Here is a 27,330-nt window from a genome sequence, read left to right as displayed (position 1 = left end):
GGGGCGAGGCTTTGTGCTCACTAGCAAGGGCAGGAAAAGCGGGGGCTCCAGTGTCTGCGCAACTTCTGACTTGATTAAAGTCAGGAAACTCAAGACCAGAACTGGACACAGTGCTCTCACGTTTGTGTCTTTCTGAACTGTGGGCCCTGCTACGAATATAAAGTATTAAAGGCCCTGAGAAGCAGGAGAGTTTTAGCTGTTTTGAGAGTTCACAGGAATGATGAATAAAATCATCCATTAAAAGACAGCTTCAATCTGGCTGACTACAAACAAGCATTCCAGTTGGCAAAGACCATACCTTTGCCACAAAATAACTGCATTATGGATCCAAGATTACAAACAACTGATCTAATTAAGTATGACTTCAAGAATGTCAGCATTACTAATTTCAGGCAGAGGGTGTAACCAGGGTCCCCTTTTTACCTTCTACTCTTATCTGTGAAGAAAGGAACAGCTGAATGCTTCTCTGAAATATATACAGATTTACCAAATCCAGACAGGTAGTTCTGAAATTTCATATACAAATATTTTAAATCTGTCATCGTCTTTTTCCCCATAAACTTCCCTATCAGTAAAAGAATCCTAACAAGACATGGTTTTAGAAATTATTAACAGGACCAACAAAGTGGCTGCTGCTTCTCTGAGCAAACACCCAACTCAGCTATGCCCAGGCATCAGCAGTGAGCACAGCAGAGAGAAATAGCATCCCCCCTTTACCATGCACCCCACATTCACCCCCTTTCTAAACACAAAACAAAGTTACAGTTAGTAATGAATTAACACGAAGAAAGAAAGGATGTTCTTTTATTCTAATCCCCTTGGTTACCAACTGCTGGGCAAGATTTATTGATGACATTGCAAGCAAACTGTTAACAGCAGACTAAAAATATTTTAGTGAGTATAAAATTTCAAGAGGATTTAAGCCAATAACACCACAAAGTTAATGACAATGGTTTATGGTTAGAACAAACAAAGCAGAATAAGCAGGAGCCCCTTGAACAAACAGAATATTAGGTATTTTTCCAGCTTAATCACTAAAATTGTATTTTTATGAGATTTTTAGGACACAAACATCACTAGAGCAGAGGAGTATCTGTGTTAGAAAGGTGCTGCTGATTCAATTTTATTTGCTTCCCCCTAAACATATTTAACATGTTGAGTCTGGGTAATTATTCTGAACTGTAGCAATGCAGGAAACCCTCCTGATTTGCTGTTTCACAAATTGGAACTTCACAGTAACCACACAGAATGCCAAGTCAGGCACTTAATACTGCCGATAAGCAGCATGGCAACAATATGTAGGAATGCAGCCATGTGTCCATTGGCATATATATCCTTTAGATTGATCATTATTCCAAACAAGAAACTACTAAGTAATAGGTATTAATCTCTCCCCACAGTAGTTTGAGCTCTAGTTGAAAGGTTTTGGGTTTTTTTCCAACTCCTAGTGAAATATTCACAAATTTTAGTGTCTGAAGGGCAATCTAGATAGCATCTTTCACTTACGGGCAGCAACTCTTATTCATCATCTATTTCAGCTTTAATAGCATCCCTTACTAAAGAAGGTTTTTAGGAAGGTATTTGGTTGAATGCTCTAAGTTGTACTAAAATTTACTTAGGAAGACAATTAATGTACAAGAAATACAAAATTTAAAGCCAGGAGGCCACTGTTAGTAAGAAAAACAACAAATGAATAACATTGCATTTTGAGGAGACAAATATAACCTGTTGGCTTGTTTTAACCCTTCATAAACCAGCCACAGCTCTCCATCCTCATTCAACTCATGGTAATCCATAGCAGACGACCTTCCATGCAAAAGGAACAATGCAAAACACAAAGGATACAGGGTGGGAATGAGATGATGATGGTCAACAGCACCACATGATATTTCATATTGTTTTTGTTAATTACAGATAACTTAAGACATTATCACAAAAATTATTTCTGGTTAATTTTCTTAAAAATGTGTAACATCTAACTGGGTAGAAAGTAAAACAAACGAATCAAGGATCTACAGCGATTTTTCCTGTAAAATAAGAAATGATTCAAAAGGTGAGAAAGAGGTTCTGTTTTTAACATTTTGTTGAGCTAGTAGAATAATCTTATATGTCACTTATTATATTCAAGACTAACCATGACAGTCACACACATATAATATGAAAACTGTAGTTATTGTCTTTGTGTAGCAATCTTCATAATCCATTTCAAAATGAAATTTTAAGTTTTATGGGTAGGATCTTGTTTTGACTTAAAATAAAATCTGGTTTCCTAGTTTTAAAAAATTCTCATAGGAGTAACTTATAACTAAGAATATGTTCAAAGTTCTCAGCTTTTATACATGACTTTTAAAAGACTTTTTTCTTTGTCTAAAAATTAATTCTAAGGCCTGGGGACACTGTTTTTATATTAGAGATGTGACACATCTTATTAAAAGTATGTATACTAAGGAATAGGTATTAATAAATAATAATGGCATGCTTGATTACAGGATTTCTTCTATCTAGGGTATTAAAATAATATACGTGAGTGTTTGCTAAGTGTCAGGTATCATCTATAACTCCCGCATATATTATTTCACTTAGCTCTCCCAGGCACCCAATACACATCTTTTGCCACATTGCAGAGAAAGACGTGAGGCTTAGAAGTAAGATGCCTGTGGAGGCTATGCAGCTGGAAAGCAGTGGCCTCAGGGCTATGGGGCATTAGCCCAGGTTCTCTGTCCTTCAAGACTTCTGTGTTGATACGGTATTTACATAAAACAAATTCCAGAGCATGTTCTATTTTCCACCTACCATCTCTCCCTGAAGAGTTGATCTATTCGCATGGTCTCAATTATAAATAGTATATGCTGATGACATCAACATTTATATTTCAGCCCACATATCTCTCCTGCGTTAGATCTATATTTTCAAATGCCTAATGGATTTTTCTCCTTGGATGTCTTCCTAGCTCTTTAAATTCAATATCTGTAAATCTACCAATCATCTCTATCCCATACTTCCCTTCACCCCAGACCAGGATCACAAATGGCATCACCACATCCAACCAAGTATCCACAGCAGACACTTCAGAGTCATCCATCATGACCCCTATTCCTCACTGACACATCCAATAAAACACAAGGCTTTACTGACCTCATCTTCTTATACATCTTCAAAGTGTCCCATTTCTCTCAATCCCAAATGCCACCAACTAAGTCAAAGTCACCATTACCTAGCCTCTTAACTGGTCTTTATGCTTTCAATCTTGTTCCACTACAATCTAGTCTCTAACATAAATGCCAGGGTTAGCTTCCTAAAATTCAAATCTCGTTATAGTTTCCTACTTAAAATCTTTCAACAGCTCCCACTATCATTGGAGTGAAGTCCAAATTCTCTAAGCTGTCTCCCCAATAGCCCATAAATCCCATGAAAGTAAGGAATGCATTTACTTTGCTGACTGCTAATATCCCTGTGTGGCACAGGGCCTGGCATTAAACAGGCATGCAATACATCTCTGGTAACTGAATAGCTCAGTGGATGAAATAACAGCATAATCTAGCTATTTTTATACTTACACAATCTTAGATAAAAGATATGTGCTATTTATATTTTACATTCATAAATTAAAATTCAAGTTTAACCAAATACTCTTATCCACATTTTCCACCCTTGCCCATAAAAGAAGATATTCTTTAGTTAGTGAAGTATTTCTATATGCCAATCGTGGTATTATACACCCGGAGGCCCAGACTGCACACTGATAATAGAATCTCCAGAACTGCCTTTCTCTGTGATCATCACTAGCCATATTCTTTAAAGCATGTAGCCTCTTTAGGTCCGAGTTCAATAGCACTAAACTCCACTGGGAAGGGGGTGAGAAGAGGCTGAGACAATTCCAGAGACGAGTCTTTATTTTGTTACATAAACTCAGCTATAGAAAAAGCCTCAGGAAAGTTCAGTCATTTAGTGATGGCACAAATTCTGCATTCTCAGCTAGCTCACTTAAAGTTCTTAAGTGTAGAGTGACTGAGCTAAGTGCCATCTGCAATTTCACTCACATTTACGGTAAATGGAATAAAACCAGAGTTAGGATTTTCTTAGAACAACTTAGGGAACATGACAAAAATGTGGTCTCAAATGCAGGGTTCTGCCCTAGAAATTATGGAACCCTTAGAGAATTATATGGCTACCACTAATAAGATTTCAGATACTCCATCATTTCCCTTCACATTAAATTTAGATTACTGGAAGCTGCAGTTGCCCCTAACAACACTCACAAATAACCAGCCTGAATGAGAAATGAAAAGGGACTACCCAAGACAATCAACAGTGAGCAACTGGTTTTCTCCTCAAGGCTAAGACCTTAAAGATACAGACATATATATCCCCGTGAAGTTAAGAACATTTCCCCTGACACCTTTCATCAATAATGCTACCTTGTTATAAATGAGATTTTATTGAATATATTGAAAACCTTGGATTCCCATTGAAGGTTAGTTGATGTCTACTAAAGCAATGTATAAATATGTTGACTTTTTGTACAAGAGGCTAAAAACCAAAGATCAATATGATTAAACCAAAATGGAATAAAAACAGTATCAACTTACCTGTTTGTTTCTTTCAAACCAATATATGCTTGCGCTATTTCGCCTTTATCTTTCATTTTTTGTACATCTTCCAAAAGTACTGTGGCATCTGTCATTGTATTCTGAAGGGGAAATGACATAGTTCCACATGAAGAACCAAATCACAAGCTTTGGCCCACATACGACATATTCATGTGTTTATGTGCCCGTCACAACTCTACCCCTCCAGACTCCAGAGGGCAGGGGGGCACAGGCAGTCAAGGAAAAGGGGAGCCGTCAGTCCTCCTCTTGAGAATCCTTAACATGCTGCTATGAATGTGGTGAGATTCCGAATACCACAGCCCTGTAAATAAAATAACTGACGGGCTATGTTGTTTTACATTACGTGTGTGTGTATATATGTGTTTGTGTGTGTTGGGGGTGAATATATACTGTATATTCCATAATATAGTTCTAAGGTGTTCTTGACCAGTTATTGTTCTAATGCTGTATATACTATATGCTTTATACATATAAAATAGGTTTCATATGTTTTAAATATATATATAGTATAAATATATATATTTCAAAATATATACACAGCATTAGAATAAAAACCAGGCAAGAACACTATTTAGTGAAATGGAAAAAACTGTTCTTCCTACTACTTTTTGATCAGTTATAATAAAACATTTGTTATAGTAACACTTATAATATCAGTTATAATAACACACTAAAAGTTGAACATAAAGCTCATTCTTCCATAAGAAACTCAGTACAAAGAGGTAGCATTCAGATGTATGCTTTACAAAATTAAAAGCTTTTCCTCACATCTTTAGATATATATAAATGGGAAGAATTTAGCTCCTTATAAATATCTACCATCTGCTGTTATTCAATTCTTTTTCCTCTGTTACAGTATCACATGGTACATAAGCTTTTGAAATAAATACCTGGCAGGTCAGAATTACTAATGATCCTATATAATAAAAGCCCAGCGACCATAACAGCAGAACAACCAGAACGACTGCTCGACCAGTCACTATGAGGTGCACTGACCACCTCTTGGTCCCTTTCCTTGGCCGGCAGGCTCCAATCACTGCCAATGGCGAATGGGGAACCGGGGTGGGTGGTGGGGGATGTGGGCAGTGCCAGGCCAAGACCCCCGCCCCACCAGGTCACCCCATATACAGAGGGCAACTGGCGCCGGGGATGGGGCTGGTGAACAGGTGGGAACTGCCGACCTCTTGGTCCCTCCCCTGGCCGTCAGGCTCCCATCGCTGGATGGGGAATGGGGGAATGGGGTGGGTGGTGGGAGGGGGCGGGGCCGGTTGTTGGCAGCTGGGAAAGATGGCCCTGATCACAGGCTAGGCCTAGGGACCGTACCCACACACAATTTCATGCGTTGGGCCTCTAGTTTTATATAAAGAGAACTTTTCTGTTAAACCTTTTTACTTCCTTTTTATTTTTCCTTTATGGTCTAATGATATAGTTTAAGTTGGCTCCTTGAGTGTGGCTCTTCCTAAGCCTTAGGAGTACCCTAATTAAGTTAGTAACGATGTACCTACCTATATAGTTTAAGTTTTAAAAATCTGGCTCTCAAAAGAAATTTCAATTGTTGTACTGTTGATATTTGGCTCTGTTGACTAATGAATTTGCCAACCACTGGTCTAATCTGTCTGAAAACCACTGTAATTTCAAAATTTTGCTTTTGAAATTACTCAGTTATTCTCTTATCTCTCCTAAACCAAAGCAAATTACTCAGTTATTCTCCTATCTCTCCTAAACCAAAGCAAAAACGCACAATAAGAACCACTGTTTTATAGTCTCTAAAGAAGAATACACTTTAGAATCCAAGGGGCCATCCTATTTGTCTAAATAGTACATATCTGATCCTTTCGTCCAAGTTTGCTCCAGCCAGATCTCACAATGAAGTGGCACTCATAGAATACACTTCAAATACCAGGATCTTAGATAACTTGAATGCCAACTAGAGGTCTACCAATACTTGCTTTTGAATGTCAGTGTTTATTAGAAGCATCTTTAAAAAAAAAAAAAATCCCACTTTTCTCCTAATGCTGTTCTTTTGTAAGAGTTTATAAATGTACCCTTAGAGAAGACCAAACAATCTGATAAAAGCTATTAACAAAAGCTTATATTTTATCACATTTTAAAAATCTTTTCCAGAAACACCACATACAGCATTTCTTTAGCTATTTTTATAAATATTTTAGCACACATATCATAGAAAATTTCCTTTTCCAAGAAAACTTTCTCTGAAAGGAGAAAATCTTTCTATTCCATAAAGGGCCATACTCAGATTTTTAAGTTTTAAGTAATAACTCTCAAAGGCCCAGGCTCTATAATGCTACATGTATTCTCTGATATCTGAGGACCTATTATAGAATGTGGTTTTGAACTTTTCGTAAATTAGGTAAGTTGATCTAATTAACTAATGCAGAAGAAAGCTGGGCCTCTTAGTGTGTTGCTGTGCTGAACCAGGCCTCTTAGTGTGTTGCCAATCCTTCCCTCATCTGGCCTATCTTAGCTAAGAAGTGGTGGCTGGGGCATGGGATCAGACTTAAACTGCCAGGGTTAGCAAGTTCCTGACTCACTGCTCAGTGTGTCTCCCCTGAGCCAGTGACCAGAAGGCCTGAAAGGGTTGAACCATGTAGGAAAATCCCACCCTTCCCAGGTGTGCTCAGCAACTCAGGCTCCTTTTCACCCTCAGACCCATAGCTGGTAGACATGTGAGCCCGGGAGATCCTCCAAGTTAAGGGTTCCCTCCTTGACCCCGTGGATGGCCTACAACTACCACAGTGAGGCACAGAGTTGGCTGTGAATTAGAAGTCAGGGAGGCCTCTCTGTGAGCCAGACAGGAGACTACTATTATCCACATTTTCCCACTGACTTCCCAAATATAAAAATAGACTTGGTGGCCAAAAAGCATCAACTGCATACATTAGGGGATATTTGTAAACTAAAATTAGGATTTAATAGTATATACTAAAAATTTTATAATTACCTTGTCATCCTGAAAATCCCAAGTTGGCAAGCACAAAAAACAAATGGAGAAAACAATAAACCCTTACTTCCATAAATAAATTCTATCATTGAGTCTCCATCGTAACAAATAAGAGCTAACTGTAAAAAACAACCATGAATTGTTTCCCTAAAACTAATTTAACAGATAAATACATATTCATGAAATTGACATGAGGTGGACATTAATATGTATTTATGTGACGGCAAGTCTTAATTCTCAGGAACAAGTGCTTAAAATTCTTTTTGTATTATATAGTATTTTTAGTACGTGAAAGAACAACCCTCCTGTTAGAGTACATGGGTAATTCTCTCCCAGTGTCTGTGAGAGTTACAGTGAAACCTAGAATACTCGTGGGGGTGGAGCAGACACACTAGACCTGGCTGGGCTGGATCTTCACCTTGCTCCCTGGGTGTCACCACTGTCCTGCAAAGAAGTTGTGACATATGTGTTTATGACTAGAAACTGAGTGGAGTGAACAGCCCTGCGGTATTTGAAAGGTCTCAACCAGCATCATGGGCATTTTTCCCAGGAGAGGACAAGCTGCTACCATGTGCAAGCTGGAAACTCAGAGAGCAAAAACCTTGATTAGACAGGGCCAGCCCATTAGAGGCTGACAAGCAGTTGTCACGTGGGGTATGTGAGCTGGGTAAATGAGAACTCTGTGCTCTATTAGCTAGATTGTTTTCATGCACCTTGGTTCATTTTTCTTTTCCTTTCCCATAACTTTAACTGAAGTTTCCTATGAGAATACCGATTTGTCACAAGGGAACCAGAGGAAGGAATCCTGATTGTGGACTCTGCTCCAGCTAGCAGGCAGAGGGGAGTACTTGTTTCTTCAGGGGTCGTCAGCCCAGGGAAGGCAAGATGTACATATAGGGCCACGCCCAAGGAGAGACTCCCAATCTCCAAGTTCGCATTTCAGACTTAAGGGGTTTGTGATTTGTTTTGAAATAAGGAAGGTCATTTCTTCATTTAACTCCATTTGTTACTGGGATTTTCCAGAATTTTATATTTTCTGGACCAATGTTAATCCTTGGTGAGAGTTGCCATTATCAAATCCAAACCTAGGTTCGGTATCTCAGCCACCTGCACAACTACCATTTCTAAGAGAAGTACTCTCACATCTTTCAAGCACCCAGCTCATCATATGTCACAGTCATATTTCATTTGGCATGTCACGCTGTTGGGATAGTTGATTGCCTCAAGCCTTGGTAACACTTTGCTGCATGAACATGGGCAGGGACATAGGTCAGGCTTTAAGGTGATTAATCAGATAATTTTTATCTGATGGCACATGACAAAAGGGCCCATTTCTGATCAGCACATGGTCTCAAAATACCCAAGGGCAGGAAAGGACTTCAGAGGGCCATCTATATCTTCCCGCATGGTCCTTTCTGCTGCCTCACTAACCACAGCCCTCCAACTGGGACAGCTCCCCCAGTAAACAGAACTCCCTGAAGAGAGCAGAAATCTCCATGCAACTTCTACCACTGATCTCCTTTCTAATTTCTCCATGTTACCTTCCCAGTGAAACAGGCTACCTTCAACAAATAATTTTAAAGTCGTTCATGCCTTCCCACAGCAAGACAATTTATGGATCTGTGTACTTAATAGCATTTTATTTTTGATCAAAATTTATTGTGGCCAAATTACTATAAAAAATAACTTTAAAAGCACTAGGCTCATGAGTGAGAGATGAGACTGAATACCATTTGGGATTTCACGTGCTTTTTGCTCACTCCAATTGACATTTGCAGTAGTTTTAAAATAACACTGCGATTTAAAAAAATTATAATATCCTCATTTAGACTAAAAATGCTCTTAAGTGTTTCCTCCATTACACACTGGACGGAACAGATAGACAGAAGCAGAGGCCAGTCCCCCAACACCCTCCTTAGCCACTTGCTTGTGCTTACCTTGGGTTGGATGGCCTCTTTCTGGCTCACCAGCTGAGACCTCAAGATGAGGACCTCCTCCTTGCGCACATCGAGCTCCTCACTCACAGAGGTCAGCTGCTCCATGAGGACACGGTATGCTGGTGCCCCCGGAGCGGTCACCTCTGGGGCGCTTTTCTCACTAAGGGCTTTGCGTAACTCATTTAGCTCATTTTTCAGTTTTTTGTTTTCTGATTCTAGTTCTTGTCGCTGTGTAAATAGACAAAGAATAGTTCATTGCTGTCATCCTCAACTTTACATTGGAATATTCACCTTCCCCGAAGACGGTAGAAGAATTCTGCTTGAAAAGACTGTCAGAGCTACCCTAATGAATGGCTTCCCAGGTTCTACTGGGAACTCTACTCTGTAAATTCAGGAAGTCTGACATCAAGTAGAATTGTGCAAGGTGAATGGTAGTTTGCTTCATCAACCTAAATTCCAGAGTCGAATTTATTCCAGGCCTGCCCCGGGTGTGTTCCCAGGCCTGGCGACTGCTGAGTTCCAAGGGGCGAGTTTAACCCAGGTCTAGAAAGCCCAGTTTTGTTTGTGGGAAAATAAATGCAAGGGTAACTATGAGGGCCCAGCTAGTCAGGTTATTTCCAATGAATAGTTCAAATGAGTGGCTCCCTGAAAGAAGAGGAGCATCTTTTCATTTCCTTCGTAAAACAGAATGAAAAGACCACTGAAATCTTAGGCTTTTAACTTCAAGTAAAAAAAATTACCACATCACCTAAACTAATCAAATTCTTAGTATTCTGATGAAAACAAATAATTTTTTAAAAAAAATATGGAAAGTTCCATGAGTTTGCATGTCATCCTTGCACAGGGGCCATGCTAGTCTCTGTATTGTTCCAATTTTAGTATGTGTGCTGCCGAAGCAAGCACAGATATATCTTTTTCACACTTCTTTCCTGTGTGACATGCTTGTGAAGTTGCTGGCAGAGTTCTGAGAGGTGGGAGGAAGGATGGGCCACCTCCTCCGTCACCATCCGGATGGACGCACACATCCTTTACACTCACACATACCATCAGCCACCCGAATGCTGCAAGGTGCTGCCCTCTGCACGCCCTGCTCAGGCAATGGCAGTGGGAGCCCAGAATAGAGTTCTCACATTAAACTATATTTACAGGCACTAGAATGCACATGTCACAGAATGCCAGTTGAGAAACAGTGAAGTAGACGGTCATTGAAAAGCACCATGTTTACACCTGAAACTAATACAAAATAATATTGAATGTGAAATGTAATTGAAAAAATGTTTAAATAAATAAATAAAAGCACCATGATGACTTATGTAGCACATGAGATAAGGCCTTGTGATAGTGGGCATGAAGTACTTCTGTATAAAGATAAAATATTTTATTGCCTTTTTTCCAGAGGCAATCTTGTGCTTGTATCACCATATCAGACTTTTCAGCATGTTTTAGTAAAACTATTTAGCCTTTTTTTCCTAGTTAAGAATAAGTAACCTCTTCTTTCATGAATTAGTTCATCCTTATGTGAAAAAGAATGTTCCTTCCTATCCCGTCTCCCACAACTGGTATTCAGATGTGCATTTCTCATTTCTGCAACAGAGAGCATGGCTGTCTTTACTCTGACAGCCATGTCTACACTCTGATGCACTGTTTCCTAAGCTTCCTCGCGCATCAAGACCGCTGGGAGGACAGGTGCAGGGCCCACCCACAGAGTTTCCAATTCCAGAGGTCTGGGGTGAGGCCCACAAATTAGCATTTCCAAGTCACAGGCTGATGTTGATGCTCCTGTTCCAGGAACAACATTCTGAGAAACACTCAAGCTAATACTTGGGAACTCTGTGATTCAGGCTTCTTCATATACAGAGGATGTCTTCCTTTGTTCATTTTTGTGTGAGGTAGGCAGAGCGAGCAGAGCTAGAGATCAGATTCCTAACCCCATTCCTCTGACCTGTCCCGTCCCATCCCATCAGGTTCTGGTCTTCTGGAGAGAAGGCAATGGAAGTAGGAATAACAGAGGTGCCCACCTGCTGCCACCCATTTCTCCTTCCACAAATATAAATACTACTCAAGTAGTGCTTTTACTGCAAGAGCAAGAGATCCATTCCTATTGTAATTAGAAAGGGTAAAAGGGTCTTTTAGGGTATTTTAAAAGTAAATACTATATATATTTAAAATTAGTTTTCAAACAAGTAATGATAGGAACCTAAGATGTTTAGAAAGTTTCCTTAGCCTGGCCAGCATGGCTCAGTGGTTGAGCATCACCAGGAGGTCACGGTTTGATTCCTGGTCAGGGTACATGCACTGGTTGTGGGCTCAATTCCCAGTGGGGGGTGTGCAGGAGGCAGCCAATCCATGATTCTCTCTCATCATTGATGTTTCTATCTCTCTCCCCTTCTCCCTTCCTCTCCAAAATCAATAAAAATACATATTTTTTAAACACACAAACACACACACATACACACACACACACACACACACAAAACACACACGGAAGTTTCCTTAGTCTGGAGACCTGGATTCAAGATCAGACTCTATCATCTATGAGTATATCTCTTAACTTCTAACTTAGCCTCAGAGTACTAATATTTAAAAATAAAAAACTTATATCAGAAGTTGTGACAATGACTAAATAAGATAAGGTGTAGGAAAAACTTTTCAAACTAAAAATACAGGTATTATTAGTCAAGCATTTTTTAAATATTAGTTTAAAAATTCTATCTTTTCAAGGAAAAGGAATAAAACATTAATGCCATATGAGGTTAACTAGGTGTCAACTAAATTATATTAACAGTGTATTAAAAATGTTATGGATTTTTTACTTTTGAAAATTAAAAATAAAATTTATTTTCATAATTAAAAAAAAAAAATTGTATCTTCCGGGGAAAGAGCTGATAAGAGTGTGGGTTTGGGCACAGGAAAGGACAGGCATTCTCTGCACCAAGATTCCACACAGCCTGGAGGGGAAGCAGTAATTGCAGTTCTGGACAGTGGGAAGTGGAAAATCCACAGAGGACAGGGGCCTATTAATGAGCATAATTTAAGTTCCAAATCGCAGTATCAGGGAAAAATATATCAGGACTAGACTTAAAGTAATATTACTGATAAAGAAAAAATATCCAGGACAGTTTAGAGAGACCCTAGGAAATCTCAATTATACATAAAGCCTTTAAAATAATGAGTTTCCTTATGCTATTTTGTGGCTTTTCTCACTTTTAGTTTTGTTTTAATCATAAACCTTACTATAATTTTCCACCCTAGACTATAATTTAAAAAAGCAGAAAATAGTAAAAATTTGACATAGGCAGAAAATATCTGAGAAAAAGAAATTTAAGACAAAAATATTAATTAACAATCTAGAAAACTTCTGAAGCTGGGGTGTTTTGAGAGCTGTCAGCTTGATAGCTCAGACACTGCAGGGCTCAAAAAGTTCTCATTCTAGAAACCAGAGAGGCTGGGGCTGGGAGCAGGTGTGTGTGTGTGTGTGTGTGTGTGTGTGTGTGTGTGTGTGTGTCGGGGGGCTGGGGCGGGGGTGAAAGGGGGAGACAGCCTGCTCTCTATCAAGGAATGGATTCTTCTCCACCCACCCCTAAACTTCAGCTCCTGTGTTACCAAGGCGCTTTGTATGCCAGGAACTCCTCCTCCCAATCCAGTGCCAGTCGCCTGTCCGAGTGCTCTGGGACACACCGTGGCAGCTTATTATTGTCCGGTTAGACATTGCCTTTACACATTAAGAGGATACAATTTTCCACCTTTACCCCCTTCCTCCCAACTGTTGTTGTTGTTTTGTAAAAAATAAGTTAGAGTATGTTTCTACTCTACAAACTAATGCCTAGCAGTCTTTCTCTACAAACACATAGTTTCAGTGGGGTTTGGGGGTTTGAAGCCAGAGATACCAATGTTCAAATCCTGTTTCTTGTAAGTTTCCAGTGGGATGAGCTTAGGGGAGTTATTTATATCTCTTAACTTTGATTTTCTTATCTATAAAATGGGAACTAAAATATTGACTTGCAGGACTATTATAAGAATTAGAGCTAGTATGTAAAATACCTGTATTTTAAAAATGATGATAATGATAATAGCCAACATTTGTTGGATACTATTAAAAACAGCACTGAGCACTATTCTAACCAATTTACATGGATTAGTTCATATAATCCTCACAAGAGTCCTATAAGATAAATATTATCAATATCCCCATATTATAGAAAACAGAGGCACAGGAAGGATACATGACTTGCACATAGCCATATAGTGGTGGATTTAGCATCTGAACCCAGGCAGATGCTAGAGTCCATGTCCGTTACTACCTTCTACAGCCTCAAATTTTAGCTCCTGGTCCTGTTTCTATTTAGACTGAACTCCATTTTGTACAGAATAGAACCTATAAAAGGAAGCAACACAAGGCTAGAAGTAATGCCTGCATAAAACTTAAGCTAGGGCCTCAGGTGCCCTGAAACATATTCTCTGAGAAAAAGAGAGGCTCTCAGCAGATCTCTATTTCAGGTCTTGGGCAGAATTATTCCATTACCTTGAGTGACTCATATTCCAGTTCTGCACCTCTAATTTGTGGCCGTTCTTCTTCCTAAGGAAAAGATAAATTAGAAATTTTATAAACAAGTAGTTATATTTTAATTGTTACGTTTTTTACTCTTAGAATATTTCTTTGCTCTGCAGAAAACAGTGAGGAGCGGTCAGCCCTCACTACTTGAACCAAATCCTACTTGGTTAAAGTACTTCTGGGCTGGGCTTCCACTAAGAAGAAACCGCAGAACTGGATATAATCAAGTCCCAGCCTCAGTGCTGGGTTTGCCCGCGGCCCTGGGGTGGACAGCATTGCGCACCTTTGCCTTGCTGCGGAGCACCTGCTCCTCCTTGCGGTCCAGCTCATCCTGCATCACCTGCTTCTCCTGCTCTAGTTCTGTGACCCGCTTCTGGAGCTTGAGGAATAGTGACATGTCCAGTGGTACCTTCTTCTCACTTGGCTCCTAATCCCCAGAAAAAATAAGACGGTCAAGACAATCCAGAAGATGTATAAGCCAATGAGAAAATGATGCACAGCCCAACAGAAAAAATATAGCCACACTTACAAAAAAATATAAAGGACCAAAGAGTATACATGTAATAGGTCAACCTAGCTAATAGGAGAAAGGCAAATTAAACAACAGTGAGTTATTATTTTTCCCCTATTAGATTGGCAAAGACTGGAAAAATTTATAATGCCATGTTTTAGTAACAGGGTCTTACATGATGTTGGTGGAAGTAAAAGTAGGCCTTTTAAAAGAGCAAGCTAGTTATATCTATTACAATTTAAACGTGTGATACCCTTTAAGCTAGCAATCTATGTTTAAGAATTAATCCCACAAATATACTACTTACACAAGTACACAAAAATATATGGAAAAAGATGTTCATTGCAGCATTATTTTTGTAATTGCAAAAAACTGCAAAGAACCCAAATGTTAGTTAATGGGAGTATTTTTAAATAAATTATGGTAGAGCCAAATTATAACATACTTTATAGCTGTTAAAAAGAATGAAATAGAGGAGAAACCAAGATGGCGGCATAGGTAAACACCTGAAATTGCTGCCTTGCACAACCACTTCAAAACTACAGCTAAAAGACAAAATGGACATCATCCAGAACCACAGGAAGGCTGGCTGAGTGGAAATTCTACAACTTTCTCTCTCTCTCTCTCTCCTTTCCTCTCTCTAAAATTAATATAAACAAATGAATAAATAAAATAAAATAAAACAAAACAAAGTGTACCTCTGTCCTCAATGGAATGTCTTCAGTTTCTGCAATTTCGGTGCTAAAGGTGTATTCAGACTCATTGCTGCTGTGGGTGGAGTCTGTTCTCTTGTGTCCAGGCTTAGGTACATTCTGCAAGGCAAACAGGATATAATCCACACAACAAAATTAAACCTGGTATGGTTAAGACAGCATCCATCTTAACCTGGTTTTAATCTCTACTCACTGACTTGCTATTCTCATGACCAAATGATCCATTCCATGTTGTCTTGACCAAACTCTCACAAAAGGGTCACCTTGTGAGCTCCTCAAAGAAAGAGACATGCACCAGCAGACATGACAAGAACAGTGGCAAAACCAAATGCTTGAATGAGAGTCACCTGTGGCTATTACAGAGTCTCCTCTGGGTTTTTAATTGTGAGTGGCCAGCCACACTGGTGGAGCATAAGGAGGATGCTTCAGCATCCACACACTGACGTCAATGTCACAATCAAGTAAACCTGACCAAAACGTTTATAAGGTGTATTTAATGACAGCATAGTCATTTTATTGTGCTGTGTTTGGGCATAGTTAATAAAAAAGAGTGGGGTTTCCACAAAGTGACTGTAATTTCTGTCACTTTTATGCTTGAAGGTGACTCTGTGGAGTCAGCAGTGGGAAGAAAGAGCAAGAGAGTCAAGAAAACTGTTCTAAGAAAGCTAAGATCCTTGGGTTATTCATTCAGGGAGTCCAGGTGACACTTTATGGCACATGGTACTTATGAAACTGTGTTCAGAAAGTTTGTGGGGAACAGAAAAGTTAAGCAATTGCAGTCCCTTCCTTTCTGTAGAAGGGGCTGGAGAATGACTTGAAGGAATAAGGAAAAAAAAGGCTGGGTTTGTGCCCCTCAGTCCTCAGGTGCCCCCAGCAGAAGAGGTGGAGAAATTTGGTGGCCTAGATCTCACAGGGTTACCGATCCTGGGAGCTTCAGAAGGGCCTCAGAGGGCTTTCTGACCTGTCCAATTTCCTTTATTACTCCCCCAACTGCAGGAAAGGAGCCAGAAGCCACAGGCGGTTCTTTGCCTCTTTCCTTCTGCCATCCAGACTTTCAGGGAGCAGATCCATCAGTGCAACCAAAGTGAAGCCAGCATATGGGGCAGCTGAGTCTCCCAGGCCAGCCCAACATGATCCAGTGGATAGGGAAGACCCCAGAACACAGGAACCTCTGTCCTATCTAGTAGTTCGGCACACACCACAGGAGAACTACCACAAATAAAGCTCAGGTTACTCTGCTTACACACACAGGCACTCTGACTTAAAGTTCCTAGCCTAAGACAACAGTTGGATAAGATGGTGTTTATTTAATAAACTAGAGGCCCAGTGCACAAAATTCATGCACTGGGGGGGGGGGGGGAGTGTCCCCTCAGCCCAGCCTATGCCCTCTCACAGTCTGGGACTCCTCAGGGGATGTCCACCTGCCAGCTTAGGCCCGGTCCCCCCTGGGGATCAGGCCTAAGCTGGCAGTCAGACATCCCTCTTGCAGTCCAGGGCTCTTACAGTCTGGGACCCCTCACTCCTTATCGCCCGCCTGCAGTGGAGCCGTGAGCCCGGCTTCTGGCTGAGCGGCACTCCCCTTTGTGGGAGCACACTGACCACCAGGGGGCAGCTCCTGCATTGACTTTCCACCCCCTGGTGGTCAGTGTGTGTCATAGTGACTGGTCCTTCTGCCAGTCGTTCTGCCAGTTGTTCCGCCGTTCAGTCGATTTGCATATTAGGGTTGTATTATATAGGATGGTGTGTTCTTAAGAAAAACAGGTCCATAAACACTAGGACAACAATTTTTAATAAGTTTATTAAAGATGTGACACCCCTATTTTCCCACATATATGTATTTTTAAAAAACAAATATCTTCAGGTATGAATAGAAGCAATACTATAGAATTGCTATTTACTGTAACTTTTGCATGCATGGCAATGGTTAAGTGCTCTGGGTTGAAAACATGGGAGAGCTGGGTGGGAATCCCAGTTCTGCCACTTGCCTGTCCCTTACCCAACTTCTCCAGGCCTCATTTTTTAAAAAAAATATATTTTATTGATTTTTTTTACAGAGAGGAAGGGAGAGGGAATAGAGAGTCAGAAACATCAATGAGAAAGAAACATCGACTAGCTGCCTCCTGCACACACCCCACTGAGGATGTGCCTGCAACCAAGGTACATGCCCTTGACTGGAATCGAACCTGGGACCCTTCAGTCCGCAGGCCGACGCTCTATCCACTGAGCCAAACCAGTCAGGGCTAGGCCTCATTTTCATCTTCCAGAAAAAGGGGATAATATTATCTACCTCATAGGGTTTATGTGAGGATTACATAAGAGAGTGCAAGTAAAGAATTTAGCATAGTGCCTGGGACATAACAAGTATTCAATGAATGGTAACTGATGCTGCTGTAATTGTTAGGACCCTGCAGTAATTCAACTCCCTTCGTGGCCCTTCCATTTTCACTCAATATGCTATTCCATTACAAGGATGAACATCTGACTTGATCAGCATGTTCTCCTTCAAGATCTGTGTGCAGCACCTTCTCTTCTCCTTATCTGTCATTTCTTCCATAATTCTTTCTTCTCTTGAATCTTGTTTTACTCCCTTTGTCAAGATTAATGACCCTATTGTTGACATGCTGGATTCCCTCCTTACTTGGAATTAATTATCTTCAAACACTTGATAAGCCTGGATTTGCTGGCCTCATTATCCTTTTATTGTTGGCTTAAAACTCTGTAGCCCAGCAGTTCTCAACCTGTGGGTCGCGACCCCTTTGGGGGTCGAATGACCCTTTCACAGGACTTGCCTAAGACCATTGGAAAACGCATATATAGTTACATATTGTTTTTGTGATTAATCACTGTGCTTTAATTATGTTCAATTTGTAACACAAATTGAACATAAAGCACAGTGATTAATCACAAATACATTTATTTGTATTTTTAAATAAATTATGGTAGAGCCAAATTATGACATACTTTATAGCTGTTAAAAAGAATGAAATAGCCGAAACCGGTTTGGCCTGCGGACTGAAAGGTCCCAGGTTCGATTCCGGTCAAGGGCATGTACCTGGGTTGCGAGCACATCCCCAGTAGGAAATGTGCAGGAGGCAGCTGATCGATGTTTCTCTCTCATCGATGTTTCTAACTCTGTATCTCTCTCCCTTCCTCCCTGTAAAAAAATCAATAAAATATATTTAAAAAAAAAAAAGTTAAAATCTTAAAAAAAAAGAATGAGAAGAGAAACCAAGATGGCGGCATAGGTAAACACCTGAAATTGCTGCCTTACACAACCACTTCAAAACTATAGCTAAAAGACAAAACGGACATCATCCAGAACCACAGGAAGGCTGGCTGAGGGGAAATTCTACAACTCTCTCTCTCTCTCTCTCTCTCTCTCTCTCTCTCTCTCTCTTTTCCTCTCTCTAAAATTAATATAAATGAATAAATAAAATAAAATAAAACAAAACAAAGTATACCTCTGTCCTCAATGGAATGTCTTCAGTTTCTGCAATTTCGGTACTAACGGTGTATTCAGACTCATTGCTTTTGTTTTGTTTTATTTTATTTTATTTATTCGTTTATTTATATTAATTTTAGAGAGAGGAAGGAGAGAGAGAGAGAGAGAGAGTGTTAGTTGTAGAATTTCCACTCAGCCAGCCTTCCTGTGGTTCTGGATGATGTCCATTTTGTCTTTTCGTTGTAGTTTTGAAGTGGTTGTGTAAGGCAGCAATTTCAGGTATTTATCTATGCCGCCACACCTGGGGGTCACCACAACATGAGGAACTGTATTAAAGGGTCGCAGCATTAGGAAGGTTGAGAACCACCTGTAGCCCTTACTTGCTTCTGCCCTACAATTGAATGTTCCTGGAGAAAAATCCTACAACACTTCTTAGTACCAGGAAAAACAAATCTAGACTCTGGTAATCAGTGGCACTATCTTCACATAAGGGAAGCCCTGAGGCAGTCTATCAATTTTCCTCCCTTAAGCTTCCCCACACCCATTTGGGGAGTCTATTTGATACCATTGTAATTAGTTAGTTATTAATAATAGGAAAGGAACAAAAGGGAGGCCAAACATTATAGGCATGTCGTTTGGGCGCTTCACCAGGAAGCTGCAACTTCACACTCCCCAGGAAACAACTGGCCCATTTTCTGCAGATTACTGAGGGAAGGGACTGGGACAATTGGGGAGATAGGCACATGTGCAGTAAAGCTAGGGTGACTAGGGAAGGTACCTGTCAGTCAAACCTGGAAACAGAGAACACCAGCTAGAGTAGGCAGGGCCATTGCAAACCCTAGTAAATTTGGGAATACATAACCCCACAAACAAAGGATTTCACTCTCTTGGCTTGTGGCTCTCTTGCATTTGCCTGTGTTTCCTCCATAGCCATGTGGCCCTGTGGACCCCACATGCAATGGACTGATGGATTGCAGCTGGGAACACAAACTAAGCGACCCTGATGCTGGATTGGATACTGATTCTAGCTCCGCTGAAGCCACAGCTATACTTCTTCTATGGCAGGGCAAAGGGAAATGGGACCTTGGGAAAGCTAGGGGTTTAATTCCACAGAAATAAAGCTCTCTACAATACCTCATCCTCCCGTGCGGGTCTCAGAAAATTCCTTTTCTTGGGATCACAAGAAGCCCACTCCCAAGAGCAACGGAAGGGAACTTGGAGCTCTCCTCACTGATAACATATTTACCACAAAATGCTTCATTAGCATTGTGGCAGTGAGAGCTCATTTGTAGAACAATGTCAATGAAACATTAGCCAAGAACCCATCTGGTAGTTGCTAAGTTCTAATCATTAAAATAAGATGCTGCTATTAATATGTCAATACTCCTAAATATAAAGTCAAATTTTTTTATTCTCACCAAACATTTCCTGAAAAGGCTGCAATCTTGATTGTATCTGGAGCTAGGAAACCAAACTACCCCTGAGGCTCCTTCCTCTGACCATTCTGTTACCCAAGAGGAATGACAATGAGTCACAGGCATCCAATGGAGAGGGAAATAGGCTGAGAAATCAGAAAACAAGCAGCTACACTACTCCTGGAACTTGGTTACATCTTTGTTTTTCCACAGCACAGCTGGGAACAAAATCAACAGCAGGCAGAATTGCTCAGCAGGAAGGACTAGCACTGTAAACTGCTGATGGAAATCACTGGAGGGTCTTTTCTAGAGGGGGCTGCTCCTCTGACTAAGGAGACCCATTAACCACACAGGACTCTAGAGAAAGCTGGGAACGAGAGAATGTGAACAAAGAAAGGTTTCTCCAGGGCCAAGTGCAGCAGGGAGAGCAAAGAGGACAAGACTTAATGAGGGTCCTTCCAATGTATCCATTGCAAGGATAACGGTGACCTAGTCCTACTTCTAATTTCTCTTTGTCACATATAAATCACAGAGTAGAATAGTAAGGTTTGAAATAATGGTCCAACTGTGGAATTTGTTTAGCTTTTTAACCTCTTCGAGACTAGGCTTTCTCATTTCAAGGTGGTAAATTTATTTCATTTCTTTTGTTACATAATCTCTTTTATTTTGACTTTTTAAACATCACATTTTAAAGAACTTTGTCAAAGGATCCAGATTGAGGCAAAATTTGAAGCAAGTACTGAACCCCACAGATATAAAATTATCTATTTGTTTAAAAGATATTTCAAAGCATTTCTGGCCATTTGTACTATGAAGTTACCTTACAGGCTGACACTTTAGGGAACAAGAGAGCTATGGATTTCTTTGTTTCCTGATAGCAGGTTAAGTAAAATAGGGAGAACTCTTAAAAGGTACACTGGCAAATGCAGAAGAGTCCTTGAAATAGATCATTTATTACAAATAGAGGCTGAATCTTCTTTTTGTAGGAATATATCTCTCAAATTATAATAAAAACCAGTAGAGGAAAATAAGCATATAAATATTTGCTTTATATGCAAATTTTACATTAAGTCATTCAGTACATGAAACAAAGTCCAGCTACACTGACTTTAACTATCTTATAGTCCAGTCTTTAAAGTGTTTGACTTTATAAATTATTTATAAATAACGTTATATGATTTCTGAGATTTGCTTTAAAATAATCCAACCCATTGGATGGGGTGGGATGGAGGGGTAGAAAAGTGTTTTCCATTTTGGAACTGGGTGATGAGTACAAGGAATACATGGGAGTTTATTCTCCTATTCTATCTATTGTTGTATATGTTTAAAATTTTTCATTTTAAAAAAAGCAAAAGTAGATGACCTACCAACATCAGAGTCATCTCTTCCTTGAGGTCATCATATCGTTCTTCTAAGCGACTGAACTCATTCAGAAGGTTCTGATATCTCAGCCTTTCATCATTAAGATCGAGTTCCAGTTGTTTCGTTTCTTCTACCAACTTCTTCTCCATAGTCTCTGAAGAAAAGAGGAAAAAGCATATCAAAGACAGCTCCACAGAATACAAAAGTACGAGCATGGACCCTGACTTCCAGTTTCTCCACAGGGGTTTTACTTTCAGCACCACTATGATCTATGAAGAGTATCTTCACAGTCAATGTAGGGAAAGAGAAGCCCTGGCCAGGTAGCTCAGTTGGTTAGAGCATCGTCCCGATAAGCCAAGGTTGCGGGTTTGATCTCTGTCAGGGCACACACAAAAATCAAGTGATGAATGCATCAATAAGTGGAACAACAAATCGATGTTTCTCTCTCTTTCCCCATTCCCACCTCTCTCTAAAATAAAATAAAAAACAACAAGAAGAAAAAAATATCATGACCAAAAACTGAAATAACTCATTGATAACAGTAATAATTATCTGTGGAATTCTTCCATGAACTACAGACTTAGTGCCTCTAGTTCACTCTCTGGTCATAGCAATGCTTGAAGAACTTCCACTAGTCATTGTCTAGTAACAAAAGGACACATGTTTTATTCCAATAGTATTCTGTTTCAGGCTATTCATAAATTGTTCTGTCCAAATTAGTGTACTCTGTCAAAAAGTCAGATATGCCCCAGTCTCTGAGGGAATGGCGGCTTCTCGGTGGACCTGGCTGTCCTACTCTACAGTCTCTCCGCTCGTCTGCAGCCAGGTTCTCTGTATCAATTTTCCAGCACTCTGAACGCCCCGCTGCCCTATTACGTCCCCATTTCTAATCAGGTACGCTCCGCTCCCCATGCCTGTCAACTGTGTGACTTCTCCTGTGTGCTGCTGGGGGAGCCCACTCCACTCTGACCCTCTCTGTTGCCAGTGGCTTGCATTTGGCTAGAACAGCATCTGGAGATTGGAGATTAGCCCCTGACTGCAGATAAAGCAAAATAAAAAAGCCTCAAATCTAAGCTATATATTTTAACTTGATGAGCCAACCAGTCACATTTATAAATATTAAGTTTGCTACCATTCTGGTCCACTTTACCCTCATATTTTGTGGCTAAATCTTAATCTGCCCTGCCCACTTTTATTGCTTCACCATTTCTTTCTCTGTCAGCTCCATGAGGGCAAGGGCTGCCAAGTATGTTGTCTCAACTGCTTCCCTGGTGCCATCACAGTGTTTCCCTACCTAAGGCTTTAATAATTTGAAAATGAATGAGTGGAAGAATTTCTTCTCTATATAACATTCTATAAATTGCCTTTTATTCCTACCAGTTTGCAGAAGCTGCCCAAAGCTACCAACAAATTGTCCCTGGGCAAATCTATTTTCCTAGCAGCTTTATTGCCATGTCTTCAGTGTCTGTTTTGTTTTCTCCTTCTCTTCTGAATATTTTTTTCTGGCAACTCCCCCCCCCACCCCCCCGCCCCCACCTTATCCCTTACATATGGTTACCCTATAAGGCTTAATTCCAGGTTTTCTTCTTTCCTTTACATTATTCCCTTGGGAGGAAGGGGGCAGTGTGGGGGAAAGTACAGAGGGTCTTCTTATCATCACAACTTTGATGGGTACTTAAGGCTCATTTCTTTTTGCTCTAATCTTTCATCTTAATTTGGTTTCAGAGCATCTCTATCTGGAGGCCCTTAGCTGACAACCAAAATTTAACACTCTAACAACTGATCTCAATTTTCCTCATAAACAGGTACTTACTTTTCTTATTCAAATTCCTCGTTACTAATAAAACACCATTATTATTTTGAAATCTCATACTAAAACGTTAGAATATTTTTATTCCTTTTTTGAATACCACATCAAAAGCATTGTGTTGATTCTTTTCATATTATATATCCTCATTCCAATCCATCTCTTCCTTTCCATTTCCACCACCAACTACTGCAGTTTAGCTCTGTACCTTCTTATACCATGTTTATGAACACAGGGATTTCTTATAAATTATCGTCATTCTAATCTTTCTCACAAAGACCAAATAGAATAAATATTTACATTCATTTAGTCCTCTATTCAAAATATCCATGGGCTTTACTGTTAGTTTGTTTGGTGGCAGAGTGGTGGATCTTGGGAGAATAATACCCATTAGCTTAGCAAAAAGTAAGTAAATAAAAATAATACATACAGACACATATACACATATACATATTAGCTCAATGATTCTTCCTAAATCAACAGGATTCCTTTAAGCCATAACTGATAAATCATACATGAAGAACAATTAGTATTTTTAACTACATATGCTATTGACTAAACATGAGTTCACATTTGTACATAGAGAGACCAGATTTAAGTTCACCAACTGTTTCAACCAAAATATTTAGAGCGCCTGCCTCTCAGAATTTTATAAATTTACTAATGGCAGCCTCAACTTTTAAAAATATTTGAGCTCTAAGCCAAGTTGTATCTTATAGCCTGGCCGGAAGGTTGCTGGTTCAATTACTGGTTTGTGGGTTTGATCCCCGGTTGGGGCATGTATGGATCAATGATTGATCTTCCCTCCCTCCCTCTCTCTCTCCTTCCCTCCCTCCCTCTCCCTCCCTTTCTCCCTCCCTCCTTCCTTCCCTTTCTCTCTCTGCCTCCCTCCCTCCCTCCCTTCTTCCTTCCCTCCCTTTCCCTCCCTCCCTCCCTCCCTCCCTCCCTCCCTCCCTCCCTCCCTCCCTCCCTCCCTCCCTCCCTCCCCATTCCTCCTTCCCTCCTTCCCTCTTTTGAGGAGGATTAAAAAAAAAGTGGCATCTTATAAAACTTTGGGAGGTTGGTTAGCATGCATTAGTTTGAACCCACGTGAGCCTTACCTGTCATCTCCTTAGCCTGTTCCACGATAAGGTGATTGAGGGCCTCTTTTTCCTGCTTCAGCAACGTATTTTCTTCCTTCAGAGTTGACACCACCTATAAAATGAAATAAAATGAGGTAGCTGCAACAGACAGAGCAAACCAGGCCCTAAGTATAAAGCCCACACTGCAGTCACTCACTCCTTACTTCCACATCTCTGTGCCTCATTTCTTTGCATAGTTATGGCTAGTCGTCTTTCAAATTTGGTTCAAGCAATACCTCCTCCAGAAAGCCTTCCTGGAAACTCTCTCCAAATAAGTGTTTCTTTTCTGGGCTACTATAGGACCCTGCATATGCCTCTTTATAGTCCTTATAAATGATTTACTTTTACTTCCCTAATAGACTAGAAATTCCTGGAGGACAAAGATGATTACTGCTGTTGTTTTACTTTGTACCTTGAGCATTTAGCAATTGCCTGTCACCTCATAAGCATTTGCTCTTAAAGCAACGATAATGCCTTTTCATCTCAACAGCCAAGCACAAAACTACATGCTTACCCATGATTCAGGTAGAAGATTGAAGAGGTTAAGAAAGACTTGAAGTCAAGGAACTGGAGAGCATTATGCTAAGTGAAATAAGCCAGTCAGAGAAAGATAAATATCACATGATCTCATTCATTTATGGAATATAATGAACAACATAAACTGATAAACAAAAACAGATCCAGAGACAGAGAAGCATCAATCAGACCATCAAACCTCAGAGGGAAGGTAGGGGAGGGTGTGGGTAAGGGGAAGAGAGATCAACCAAAGGACTTATATGCAAGTGTACAGGCCTAACCAATGGACACAGACAACAGGGGGGTGAGGGCATAAGTGTGTGTGTGGGGGGGGGTAACGTGGGGATAAGGACACATATGTAATGATTTAATCAATAAAAAAATTAAAAAAAAGAGAAAGACTTGCAGGGCATTTTGGTTCTGGAAACTCACTGAAGATTCCCTGACGCTTCCTGCTGTTGGTCTTGAAAAAGAGAATTTCCTTTCATCCCCTTTTTAGAGTTTTGCAATGTTGTAAACTAGTCCTTTTACCCCATGTTTAAGCACTGACCTTACTACAGTGAATGCACTTAATGCCACTGAACTGTATACTTAAAAGTGGTTAATATGGTAAATTTTATGCTATATATATTTTAATAATTTAAAAAAAACACAATGAACTTAACTTTCTAGTTCCTAGTTGGATAAGGATTCCCAGGAAGCAAAAGTCAAAACCAAAGACAACTTTGCAAAGTTCATAATTTACTCAGTTCATCTCTGCAATAAAATAATGTACTTGTGCTGAGTGAAATCTAAATTTCTTCTCTAAGCATAAGTTCAAGGAACTCTAAAAGTGATAGCTAATAATAAAGATAAGTGTCAGGAGTTCAGATAGAGAGTGAGGACTCTGTGACAGGAGCCCTGGAGAACAGGAAGTGGACAGCAGCACTGCCACAGCGGAAGTCCCCAGGTGTTCCTTCGGAGGGTCCAGCCTCCTCCCCCGATACTGGCCTGGCCTTACCTCCACCTCAACAGGAAGACCCGAGTTCCCTATGCTCATGAGAGAAACTGTTCTTTATCAGGGGTATGCTTTTTCAAAATACATGTGCCTCGTCCACATTCCCAGCGCTTGGGCAGGGATCTTTAAAAAAAACTCCCTAGGAGATTCTGATATACACTCCTGGTTAAGAAGCACAGGTCTAGTGTACCTTCTAGGCTCCTAGAAGCTACATAGCTTTCCTGATCATAAAGCTGGCTGTCACAGTGAAGTTTTTTCATTCCATATTGCTACACTCTATCCAAAAGAATAAGCAATAATGCCTATAGCTAGCCTGTGAAAAGCAGATAAAAAAAGAAAGGAGAAATCTGTATCTGTTCATGTGTGCTATTCTATCAGACTAGAAAGGTATGAACTTGACTTTAAAGAGGAATTTTCCTACAAGCTTAAATACTCTAGATTCAGAGGAATCTGCAAAGCTTCTGTGGACTCAGAAAATGGCAACAAGAAAAAAAGAGATAAAGATCTTAAACCTCAAGAGAATTGCTTTGAATGCATTTTTAAATTCTCACAGAACTTGCCATGTCAAATAACACATATTAATGGCATTGCTGTTTCCATAATACAGAGCCCAGATCTGCTAGAGAAATAGGAGGAACTGTTTTGTTGGGACCCTGAATACCATGGAAGGATTGCAGTTTTATTAGGTACTCTCTCCTACGCTCCTGCAGAGATTCTCACTGAGCTCAGAAGGCTAATGTCAGCGCAGAAACAGAGCATCAGGATTCTTGCTCATAGTTACAATCAACACAGTGAACTCTGTTTTCACTTACAGGTGGTCACATTAGTGGACTCCCTGAAAATTACTTGTTTCCCCAGTAAGCCTTATGTTGAGGTATTTTTATTTTGTTTAAGCAGTGCATCTCATTGCTGCTTGAGAACCTTAATGTTTTCTGTCTTTAGTCAAGTTTTAATATAAGTAAATACAAATTTGTAGTGTGGAAACACTGGTCAATCTGTAAAAAAAAGTTGTTTTTTTTTTGTTTTTTTGGTTTTGTTCTATCTGCATAGCAGCTCTTGGCTACAATCAGTGGGCAGACATGTAGATTTCTTCCTTGGACTTCTCAACATAGTCTTAATTCATTTCCATAAAGCTCCCTAGCATCAGCTATTGAGAGTTCATGATTTACTTCTTAATCACGTTAACCCAAGAAAAAGGAGTCTACTCTCCATCCAGACCTATGCATGTAAAGAAAAAGAGTGTGTATGTGTGTATATATATATATATAGAGAGAGAGAGAGAGAAAGAGAGAGAGAGAGAGAGAGAGAGAGAGAGAGAGAGAGATAGTAGGGACATGGCTATTCTCTTCTTACAATACTGCTTTCCTCTGTTCTCATCATAGTCA

General features: G+C 40.0%; 1 protein-coding gene across 1 annotated transcript in view; it reads right to left on the bottom strand.

Moving 5' to 3' along the window:
* The window catches only part of MYO5A (myosin VA), a 197,687-nt gene that overhangs the window by 28,472 nt on the left and 141,885 nt on the right, over positions 1-27,330 (bottom strand). The window contains exons 23-30 of the mRNA XM_081108912.1: positions 24,412-24,505; positions 21,510-21,658; positions 15,271-15,384; positions 14,345-14,488; positions 14,032-14,085; positions 9,510-9,737; positions 4,590-4,690; positions 1,726-1,806 (exon numbers count right to left, since the gene is read on the bottom strand). Coding sequence (XP_080965038.1) covers positions 1,726-1,806; positions 4,590-4,690; positions 9,510-9,737; positions 14,032-14,085; positions 14,345-14,488; positions 15,271-15,384; positions 21,510-21,658; positions 24,412-24,505 — 965 coding nt within the window. The remainder of the gene's footprint in view (positions 1-1,725; positions 1,807-4,589; positions 4,691-9,509; positions 9,738-14,031; positions 14,086-14,344; positions 14,489-15,270; positions 15,385-21,509; positions 21,659-24,411; positions 24,506-27,330) is intronic.

Source organism: Myotis nattereri, assembly GCF_964212035.1.
Source record: "Myotis nattereri genome assembly, chromosome: 1".
In the NCBI taxonomy this organism is placed as follows: domain Eukaryota; kingdom Metazoa; phylum Chordata; class Mammalia; order Chiroptera; family Vespertilionidae; genus Myotis; species Myotis nattereri.
Note: the sequence above shows the minus strand (reverse complement) of the source record. Positions and strands in the feature narration are given on the sequence as shown.